The 12,104-nt window shown below is 38.8% G+C and overlaps 1 protein-coding gene across 1 annotated transcript in view; it reads right to left on the bottom strand.

Annotated features, from left to right (window-relative positions):
• ALDH1A2 (aldehyde dehydrogenase 1 family member A2) overlaps window positions 1-12,104 on the bottom strand; it is a 97,864-nt gene that overhangs the window by 47,214 nt on the left and 38,546 nt on the right. The window contains exon 4 of the mRNA XM_067030725.1: window positions 10,100-10,229. Within this exon, the coding sequence (XP_066886826.1) occupies window positions 10,100-10,229 (130 nt within the window). The remainder of the gene's footprint in view (window positions 1-10,099; window positions 10,230-12,104) is intronic.

Below are 12,104 nucleotides of genomic sequence, written 5' to 3'. Positions count from 1 at the left end.
ACAGCCCTCTCCTCAGGTGGGGGAGCCCAAGGCTGAGCACCTCTCTGCATCTGGGGTGAGTCAACTCCAAGAGGGCACGGAGTGTTACTTCTCCCTCTCTCTCTTCTATACCTAAGATGATGTATAATGAGTACTGCTCTCTGCCTAGAAGAAATATTGCAGCCTATTTTCCCATCTTTTACATTAATAACGCTCTCTAAATATGGCAAGATGATTAAAAACATTGTTCCCATCATTTCTCTACCTTTGTGCTATAAAGCACATCAGCCTGACATAGAAAAAATCTCCATCCAAACTCTGATACTCCATTTTAGGCTATGATGATCTTAGGTCTTCTTACCAAATATGAGGCATTACAGAGAGAGTTCAGACTCAGCAAGAAAGGACTGCATGTGATGAAAATACCAAATAAATGTTCTGAATATCACATTCTGAGACAACAACTATGGTGGAGAAAACTAAAGAAGTGATGACACACCAAAACAGAGATACTAATTCACATGTTTAGAACTTTTTATCTCTCAGCCTCTTTTCCATTTCACTCAAGTAAAAAACACTGTTCTTAAAAGGAGTTTAAGACACACCCAGAGACAACTTCTCTTATGTGTTTTCATACCTGAATGTTATACACCTTTATGAAGAATATAAAAATCTTACAATCAAAAATTCTGCTTTACCATGAATTTGGTTGAACTATGGATCAAATTTTACTGAGCATGTATAGATTGAGCTATTTCTAGAATTAAACTAAGAAGAGTCTTTGTCTCTAGAGATGAGTAATAGAAAAACCTCTTCCACATTTGTGAATGTTGAGGCACTCTTCTATGTTCTTTGATGGGGGCTCATCAAATTACACAAGAAATATAGCAATTACTTAGTTATTTAGAACAATTTAAATATTTGGATTATTGCTTCAGGGTAAACATTACTTCTTAAAGCAGATTTTATAGTTGTTTGAAAAAAATTTTGACAGAATTATTATTCTCATAAGAATATCTGGCATTGACATAATCTACATATAAACCAGACAGACTATGATTAGGTAATACCTATGGTCAATGAAATCAGAAGAATCTGAAATGTGCCAGAAATTGAGAAGAAATTTATAAAATATGGACCCCAAGAAGTGGCTCCCAGGAATGCAAGGATTCTTCAATATATGCAAATCAATCAATGTGATACACCATATTAACAAACTGAAGGATACCAAATGATCATCTCAATAGATGCAGAAAAAGCTTTCAATAAAATTCAACACCCATTTATGATAAAAACCCTCCAGAAAGTAGGCATAGAGGGAACTTACCTCAACATAATAAAGGCCATGTATGAAAAACCCACAGCCAGCATCATTTGCAGTGGTGAAACACTGAAACCATTTCCACTAAGACCAGGAACAAGACAAGGTTGTCCACTCTCACCAATATTATTCAACATAGTTTTGGATGTTTTAGCCACAGCAATCAGAGAAGAAAAAGAAATCAAAGGAATCCAACTCAGAAAAGAAGAAGTAAAGCTGTCACTGTTTGCAGATGACATGATATTATACATAGAGAATCCTAAAGATGCTACCAGAAAACTACTAGAGCTAATCAATGAATTTGGTAAAGTAGCAGGATACAAAATTAATGTACAGAAATCTCTTGCATTCCTATACACAATGTTACTGTGCATTCCAGCTAGGCCAAGGAAAGGGGGTGGTTGTAATGGGGAAAAAAATTAAAGACAGGGACTTTTTTTTTTTCTATTTTAAAAAGTTTTCCCCTTTTGGAGCTACTTACTAAGTCCTCTTCCCATTTTACTTCCTCATATAATTTACTCAGCAATGCAGAAGTATTTTCATAGAACTGATGAAATTTTGCCCAAGTTCTCATCAAAGTTTAGGGTTCACTTACACTGATTTGCCATTTGATTTCTGATGCAAGCTCTCAGGACTTTGTTTGGGCCATCTAAATGTGAAATCTTTCATTTTTTAAATGAATGGCTCCAAGATAAAGGTAAACATTAATTATTAAATGCTGCCAAATAGTTCTTCCATTAAGGATAATGTATTGTGATCTATATAGTAAAACTCTGGCCATCTAAAGTGAACCCACTTAGGGCCATTTGTGGGTCTAATGATGGAAAATCTGAAAGAGAAATTAAGGAAACACTCCCATTTACCACTGCAACAAAAAGAATAAAATACCTAGGAATAAACCTACCTAAGGAGACAAAAGACCTGTATGCAGAAAACTATAAGACACTGATGAAAGAAATTAAAGATGATACAAACAGATGGAGAGACATACCACGTTCTTGGATTGGAAGAATCAACATTGCAAAAATGACTATACTACCCAAACCAATCTAGAAATTCAATGCAATCCCTATCAAAATATCAATGGCATTTTTCACAGAACTAGAACAAAAAATTTCACAATTTGTATGTAAACACAAAAGACCCCAAATAGCCAAAGCAATCTTGAGAAAGAAAAATGGAGTTGTAGGAATCAGGCTCCCAGACTTCAGACTATACTACAAAGCTACAGTAATCAAGACGGTATGGTACTGGCACAAAAACAGAAATATAGATCAATGGAACAGTATAGAAAGTGCAGAGATTAGTCCACACACTTATAGTCACCTTATCTTTGATAAAGGAGACAATAACGTACAAAGGAGAAAAGACAGCCTCTTCAATAAGTGGTGCTGGGAAAACTGGACAGCTACATGTAAAAGAATGAAGTTAGAACACTTCCTAACACCATACACAAAAATAAACTCAAAATGGATTAAAGATCTAAATGTAAGGCCAGACACTATAAAACTCGTAGAGGAAAACATAGGCAGAACACTCTATGACATACATCACAGCAAGATCCTTTTTGACCCACCTCCTAGAGAAATGGAAATAAAAACAAAAATAAACAAATGGGACCTAATGAAACTTAAAAGCTTTTGCACAGCAAAGGAAACCATAATCAAGACGAAAAGACAGGCCTCAGAATGGGAGAAAATATTTGCAAACGAAGCAACTGACAAAGGATTAACCTCCAAAATATACACATGGCTCATGCAGCTCAATATCAAAAAAACAAACAACCCAAACCAAAAATGGGCAGAAGACCTAAATAGAAATTTCTCCAAAGAAGATATACAGATTGTCAACAAACACATGAAAGGATGCTCAACATCACTAATCATTAGAGATCAACATCACTAACCATTAGAGAAATGCAAATCAAAACTACAATGAGGTATCACCTCACACTGCTCAGAATGGTCATCATCAAAAAATCTATAAACAATAAATGCTGGAGAGGGTGTGGAGAAAAGGGAACCCTCTTGCACTGTTGGTGGGAATGTGAATTGGTATGGCCACTATGGAGAACAGTATGGAGGTTCCTTAAAAAACTAAAAACAGAACTATCATATGACCCAGCCATCCCACTACTGGGCATATACCCTGAGAAAACCATAATTCAAAAAGAGTCATGTACCACAATGTTCATTGCAGCTCTGTTTACAATAGCCAGGACATGGAAGCAACCTAAGTGTCCATCTACAGATGAATGGATAAAGAAGATGTGGCACATATATACAATGGAATATTACTCAGCCATAAAAAGTAATGAAATTGAGTTATTTGTAGTGAGGTGGATGGATCTAGAGTCTGTCATACAGAGTGAGGTAACCATATGCTAATACATATGTTTTTTTTAGATTCCATAATATATATTATATATAATATAATATATTCCATATATTATATATATTCCAATTATATTATATATAATATAATATATTCCATATATTATTCTATAATATATGGAATCTAAAAAAAAAATGGTTCTGAAGAACCTGGGGGCAGGACAGGAATAAAGATGCAGACTAGAGAATGGACTTGAGGATATGGGGAGGGGGAAGGGTAAGCTGGGACGAAGTGAGAGAGTGGCATGGACATATATGTATACTACCAAATGTAAAATAGATAGCCAGTGGGAAGCAGCCACATGGCACAGGGAGATCAGCTGGGTGCTTTGTGACCACCTAGAGGGGTGGGAGAGGGAGGGTGGGAGGGAGACGCAAGAGGGAGGGGGTATCGGGATATATGAATATGTACAGCTGATTCACTTTGTTGTACAGCAGAAACTAACACACCATTGTAAAGCAATTATACTCCAATAAAGATGTTAAAAAAAAAAAAAGAAGAAATGGCTCCCAACTACAATATGAAGAGTATTTCAAGAATTGCTACAAATCTTATATATCTGGTAACACTAAAAATGAGTTTACTTAACAGCATCAAAATCTGTAACACAATTCAATGAATGGATGGTCATCTTCTAATCTCTAATTTGTATACAGAATTGCCTTCCAAGGAGCCAGCAACCCTTTTGGTGACCCCAGTATTAAACAATTAGACCAACTACATTGAACTAGTTCATTTTGTCCTCTAGCAGATTCCTATGTATTCTGAGACTGAACAGACCTCACTGAACATTTTACAGCTATAAGGATAAACTCTATAAATGCTTATACAGACACTGGAGATGACATTAGCATACAGTGGTGCTAACACTATTTCTCCCAAGAGGCTGCTGGTAGCATCTCAGAAGTTAAACTACATGCTCCTGAGTCGGTTATGAAGATATCTTAGCTCTACTACTACTCCATTACATCATCTTGGAAAGTTACTTTACTTCTCTGGACCTCAGTTTCTCTGTCTGAATAATGAGGAGACTGGCCTTAGTGATCCCTGAGTTCTTCTTCAGCCTTTACCTCTCAAAGAGGTTACATGTGAAGCAGACTTTGCGATCTCCTGTCACCACCAATTCAGGTAACTACTTACCCTGGGTTCTTAGGTGGGCAGAGCAAATAGCTCCTCATTCTCAATCTGATTGAACAATAAGATCTGACCATATGGGTTCTTTGCTGACAACACTAAATTAGATCGAGTTGTTAAAGGCAAAACCTTAGGATATGAGTCAATTTCTGCACATTTTTAGCCTATTTAGTTCAACAGGTAAAACTGAAAGGAGGTGAAGTAAATAAATAATTACAGATGGCCTGAGTAGCTTTTTAAACTTTTCTATATGCTAATGTATCATAAGGTCATTTTTATGTCAGAATTCAGCTTAAAGCATGGACCACATTTTCTCTGCTTACGTATCACAAAATAAATAAAATCAATACTGTTAAAGAGAAAAATCGTAAGTAATGTAAATCAATTATCCTCTATTTTTCCTTCAGTAAACTAAAAACAATCTTTGTTCCTTCCCCCATCACAAGGAGTTTGTGGCCATGAGAGGCTAAAAATAATACAGGTTAAAAATAATCAAAATGGGGATAAAACTACTTCCCCTGGAGGGCTTCTACGAGATTAGAGATATTGTAATGTACACAAAGAAAGTGTACAAATCATAATAATGATTATTATTTATCATCATAATTAGCAGATGTTATTGCAGAAGGGTCAAAGCATAGGATTTATGGTCAGAAAGAATGGCTCCATTGAGTACCACAGCAGGAAATAATAGACAATGTTGTAAAGGGAAGAACATCAAGACCCTTGTGAATCAAACTAATACTGCATGATTCTGTGATAACATCCAACTGTGGGCCTTGAGGGGGATGTGACAGAAAGGGATGGGAGAATCTTTCAATTCAGAGGGAGAAACAGCTGTCCAGTGGATGGCTCAAAAGTGGTCATGCCATAACCCTTTTCTCCTCCTCCCTCTCTAGAGGGAGGCTACCCTTCAGGGGGAGGGGAAAAAGTACATACTTGTTCTCTCCAACTGATTATCCATTATGTAATCAAAATCTCTTTCTAAAACACAATTCTGATCAATGCATTCATTTACTTAAAATAATTCAGTGACTCACCATTACTGTGGAATAAAACTTGCAGCACGGTTTCCCCAGGCCCAGAGCCCCTCTGTCTTCTAAATCTGGCTGTACTTTCAGATCCACTAGCACATTGTACTCTCCTCCCTCCATACTTCGCACAGGTTATCATCACTGCTGGTGATGGCCCTATCTCCATCTTCACTTACCTGCCCTTGTACAGGCATCACCTTGTACATCCCACTTCCTTCTCCAGGAAGCCTTAATACTGGGTGAGATGCCTTTCCTATGGAGTACCATTGTACTTTGTACTTCCATATGTGAATGAGCCACTCTGTATTGCACTTGGCTGTCTACCTGTTTGTTTTCTTTACTATTCTATGGACATCTAACTTGTTCGCCTTTGTAACTCCAGTGCTTAACACAGGTGCTCAAAAAAAAAAAAAATCTGCTGAATGAATGAATGAATGTATGAAGGAATGAGGGGACGCCTGAGAGACTGAGGTTGAAGCCTGGTAGAGCAGGTGAAGGAAGAGCTCTTCCCATTACGTGGCAGAACGCCCAGCCTTCCTAAATGGGAAGGAGTCCAAGAGACAATAGCATAATTCTTCCCACTCTTTCTGGTTCTTATCCTTTAGTGTCAGGGATACTAAGCTGGATGAACCATGGAGTACGATTCAATGTAACAAAGCAGCCTTATATTAAAAAAAAACTTTCAGGTTTACTTTTATGGGTGACCAGGCAGAACTGTGCTTTCCGTCCTTGTATTTCTCCTAGGAGCAATGGTTCAATATTTACTAACTCAGTGTCCACGCCAACATTATAGAACATAATTACCATGAATAATGAGAATCAACTGGATGTTTATCTAAAAATCGGAAGAGGGTGACTGGTCTCTTCCTTTTCCCGCCCTGCTGTACAGGTCTCCACAAAAGGGTCTACAATGGCTTAGGCAGAGAGAGACTTGGGTTTAAATCTCAGGCCTGCCACTTACTCACATGTGACCTTGTTCAAGACACTAAACCCTCGCTGTCTCATTTTCTCACCTGCAAAATGGGTACAATACCTTTTAAAATCTGACCTGTTTCACAGATCATACACACAATCACATAGATCCTGTATGTGAAAGAAACTTTTACATGCTCAGGTGCTTTGCAAACATAAAGTACATTTTCCCTTTGTATTATAATTTCAAACAAAATTAGGGTGTTTCACAGGGAAATGTATGTAACACAATAAAGACCTCATGGTTAAAGTCTAACAGCTTTCCTATATTCCACATTTCATTGAAAAAAGCCAAGAACTCAGAGACAAAAATCAAGCTGATGTTAAATTATAAAGTTACAGGGCTTCCCTGGTGGCGCAGTGGTTGAGAGTCCGCCTGCCGATGCAGGGGACACGGGTTCGCGCCCCGGTCCGGGAAGATCACACGTGCCGCGGAGCGGCTGGGCCCGTGAGCCATGGCCACTGAGCCTGCGCGTCCGGAGCCTGTGCTCCGCAACGGGAGAGGCCACAGCAGTGAGAGGCCCGTGTACCGCAAAAACAAACAAACAAACAAACAAAATTATAAAGTTACAAATGACAAATAAAGCACAAATGGACTGAGTGAACAAATTTGAGAATAAACAAGTAAATAATAATGACGTTCCCTTTCCCTGATCTTCCACTATCACCCCTCTGGCTTAGCCAACTAGATTCCCTAAGCACTGAACTAGCCAAAGGGGTTGTGAGATGAATTCTCAGGAGCCTACAGGCATGTCCAAATGTATCTAAAACTGGAACAGAAAGGAAAGTGGCCAAGTTCACGTTTGCCGTCATCCTTCCTTTCAACTGCTTGAGGCACCACAGCAAAAAGGTCTTATATCCCAGACCCCCAGCTTCCTAGGAGCTCTGCTTAATGACCTGAATCCCTGGAGAGTCCCTCATCCTGGTATCCCTTAAACGCACTTTAGGAAAAACTGGGGAAACAAAAATTACTTGGCATTTAAGGGAATTCCTCACTTTTTTTCCTTCACAGGCTGGACACCAGTTTATGAGTAAAGGTGGGAGAGACTATTGCGAAAGACTTTTCTAAGCCCTGTATTTCTAACTCAGAATCCCCAAAGAGCATCAGATGAAAACAGTGAGACTTATAGACCAACCACCTCTACTTCCAGATAAAGTTACAGTAAAGTATCAAGCATTATCAGGAACTCCAATAAATCTTTATCTAATCAATCAAGGTCTTCTCTCCTAAGGAGGCAAAAGAGAACCAAGATATCGTTAGGTCAAATACCAGGTCAAACGTGTACAGCCTTCTGTTTCACCTTATTTCTAAGATATCTCTAAATCATTTGAAAAGATGTTTAAATACCTGAAACATATTTGTTGTTTTAGTGAAATGGCAGGTGGTGTGGGGTGCAAAACAACGAGGGCCTTTGATCCTGATAATTTCCTTTCTGCACTGACACAGAAGAGGTCAACCTGAAAAGGCTGGCGCATGTCCTGCTCTTGACAAAGGTTTTCGTTCCCACGCCCTCCCACATGTATGCTTACGCCAGACAATGACTCTGCCTCACTTAGGCCATTCCTCGATCCTACAAATGAGGCCAGAGAACAGTGGTCTGCAATATCCCACAGCCAGGAGTGCAGTAAGATTCTGACATTCCTTAAGAACAGTCTTCTCCATCCTTCTGAGTCTGCTGAACGTGGGAAACTTCTGGATGGCAGGGAAGAGTCCCTATAACCAGAAACGCATTTTCTAAAGACTAACATTCCACATGTCACCATCATTCACGGAGGTAATTTTAAAATAGTCCTTTGAAGCCTCATCTCTGTCCCTTCTCTCTTCTCACTGTAACTTCTCTTCTTGCTAAATGAGGCATTGCAATGGCCACATGGTTGGTGCTGGTCTCTGTATCGTCTCCTCACTACGCAAGGCAGAGAACCCGGCAGCATAGGCATCACCTGGCAGCTTGTTAGGAATACAGAATCTCAGGCCCCATCCTAGCCCTGCACTTGAAGAAGATTCCAGGTGATACATATGCACATTCAAGTTTGAGAAGCACTGCTCTAAGCCAGCTGCACTATCAGCCAATCATCCCCTTTTCTGGTAAACCACTCCTCCTCAGCCTAGGAAGGCCCAAACTGGGCAACTCCAAAGTTCCTAGCATCACTTTCCACTCTTCCTAGTAAGCACATGGAAAGCAGGCTGTTTTCCAGAGAACACGGGTAGAGTACCTCGCACGTTACTTAGCAGCATCCAGAAGCCACTCAAAAACATGTATTTTCTTTCTTTATATGTATTCACCACTGCCAATATCGTCATATCTCTTCCAGTTGGTCCCTTTCCTGTAGTGATTATCTCTTCTACCCAGTATCTAAAATGGATCCTCTAGTGAAGTGATTCACCAGGCTCTAATGTCAAAGTTTCAGCTCTACAATTTATTTGCTGGGTGAATCAGGAAAACTAACCTTTCTAGGCCTCAGTTTTCTCCTCTGTCAATGAGAATGTTAATAACAGTGCCTTCTCCTTGGGGCTGCTGTGAAAGCATTTCATTTGATATTAGCTACAGCTAGTATCCATGCGCATACCGAGACCTTTCCCCCAACTTAGTTTGGATACTTTCCCTTTCCTTTAAAGGGCTACAACACTGACAGGCCAAGCCACACGACTTAGCACCTAACTGTAACTCTCCTGTAGAGATCTTTGTTTTGTGTTACTGGTTTTGTCTCCAAACCTGGATCTTAAAAAAAGGTGTCAGGATGGTGGTTGTTTTCACAGACTGTGAAAGTAAAAAGAAAATATAGAAAAATATGAAAAAGAAATAATAAATAATCCATAATCTCACCACCAAGAAAAAACAACTGTTAACATTTTAGAGGATTTCCTTCCAAACAAGATCTTTTGTTTCAGGAGAGCAAGGGCCAAGTCTTAATCTTCTCAGAATTTTCCCTGGCTTCCCCACACCTAGCGCCTCTCCACACTCCCAGCACCTAACCTATCACAGTGCTAAGCACTTTGCAGCTGACAAACACACGCCTGTTCCTTAGCTGAGAGACATACTGATGTGGCTTGCCCCTACACCTGTGTGTGGACTGTCCATATATTGAAATAAGGATACTGTCAGAATTAGTGACATAATCTGTTTAGTTCTTTGTTTGGTTCAAGCTGCTGTAAAAGTGTGCTCAGATCTGTACTCCATGTGACTGCTGTTTGTGTTTGCTGGTGAAAGTGTGTTTCTGGTGAAGCCTCATGTTTCCCTTTTCAATGTACTCAGATTACACATACCTACAGGAATGGTCATCCCGTGAATTTTATCAGCCCAGCCTGCGTAATACCGAAGGGTTTTGATGACTCCCTGCAAATCGACGTAAAAAGCTTGCAGGAACGGTTTGCCACCATTTAGGGATTCCATGGTCTGTAGGAAAAGAAATGGAGAGAACTTTCCAATGATACACTAAGTAACTTCTACAGCAGAAGAAAAAAGGAATAGAGAGAATACAAATGAATCTGAACAACGATGCATACCTGGTCAACTCTGATTTCCCAAATGAAAAGATTTTTAGTACTGTCTGTTTAGTTTAGTTTCCAGTAAAAACCACAATGAACTTATATGTGTGTGTTCTTGTGCCTGTGTGCTTCCAGTAACCACTATCCCAAAATATAAACACAACTGGTGATAAAGAAGTGTTCTGCTTGTCAAACCAGCTTCTGTTGTATTAATGATCAGAGCTGCGTGGGGATTTTTTGGAGTCTACACCAGTATTCTGAATCCAAAAAGAGGAGCAGGGACCTGGGCTTTTATGCAGTTGATGAGACTATAAAACGTTCTCCACACTGCCAAGACCCCCGCTGAGAAATGGACTAGCCATGGCCACGTGCACAGCGAGTTTACTTATTACCACCAAATAAACAAGATCTCCTCTAGGGAGGCTCATACTATAACAACTTGAGGGCTGTTTTTTCATAAATATTTATGTTAATAACCATTATCTATTAAGAGTGAAGTATCTGGCCTATTTAATAAAAATAGAGTTAGAGTTATTAAGCAGTTTTAGATGATAAATGTTATTATTTTAACGACACATTCCTAAATAGGGTAAATCTGTAACATAAAAAATTACAAATGAACACAATGAAATGAGAAGAGTATTTCGACTTGAGAAGGTGTTACATATTTAACAAATAAAATTTAAAAAACGTGTTTGTAATCTCATGTCCTTCTCTTCAAGGACATTTTACAACACATACTGGTACGAAAATTATTTGAGTGCTGACAAAGCTAAAATTGAAATATTCTCCATTCAATGACATGAAAATATTATTTACAGTGCAATTTTTCCACTTACCATGTGTATAAGGTGGAACTAATTCTAAAATATCATGTGACCTATTCACTGTACATTGGCTTTAATATATATATTAAAGGAAATCAAGTTATTTCCCAGTTCTTTTTAGAATATTTATATGTCTGTGAGATGAGCATTACATTCTCCATGCAGCAGGCATAGAGCCAAGGTCTTGACAGCATAGACTGAAGTAGAGTCATTAACCAGAATTGGGCCACCTAAATGGTCCATCCCTATGAGCTGTTGACACCAGCTAAACTTACCTGAGAGTTGCCAGCCCTAGGTTTATTTTCAATTGTGTTTACCTGGGTGCAGTATTAACGTCAGTATTCTGGTCAGGAGCTCCCCCTATATTCAAGAGGCTACCTCTTAACAAAACTCACTCCTCTCATGGCTTGGGAGTGTTTAAAAGTAGAAATCACATTTAAGTGTGATGGGATAAAGGACTTGACCACAGTGAGACATATGTCAGAAACAGGATGGCATATGAATTTTATGACATGAAAATATAACAGCAGAAATGAACTATATCATCATCTAGTAAGTACTGCTAATCTAATGTTATAAATATTGTATGGATTTAACTCAATTAAACAGACACTTACAGACCATCAGTGTGCCCCCATTCACCGTTTATCTATCACGAACTATGCTAGGATTACAAAAAACGGAGTAAAATATAATTTTCACTCTCAAAGAAATCATAATCCAGTAAAGAGACAGCATATACACCAGCATTCCCCAAGGCACTCCAAAGAATTCTGCTTTGTACGATATTGACAGGTTAGCCAGAAAAATAGTGTTGAGGCTCCAACAGGTTTGAGAAACACTGAGTAGGGCTTGTCAGAGTCTTTAATATGCTAAGTGTCTTATTAATCTCCATGGAACACCTTTTCCCAATATATACAAACACCTCATTGGAAACAGTATTCCTTGAAGTACCA

The sequence above is a fragment of the Kogia breviceps genome, chromosome 3 (genome assembly GCF_026419965.1).
Source record: "Kogia breviceps isolate mKogBre1 chromosome 3, mKogBre1 haplotype 1, whole genome shotgun sequence".
In the NCBI taxonomy this organism is placed as follows: domain Eukaryota; kingdom Metazoa; phylum Chordata; class Mammalia; order Artiodactyla; family Physeteridae; genus Kogia; species Kogia breviceps.
Note: the sequence above shows the minus strand (reverse complement) of the source record. Positions and strands in the feature narration are given on the sequence as shown.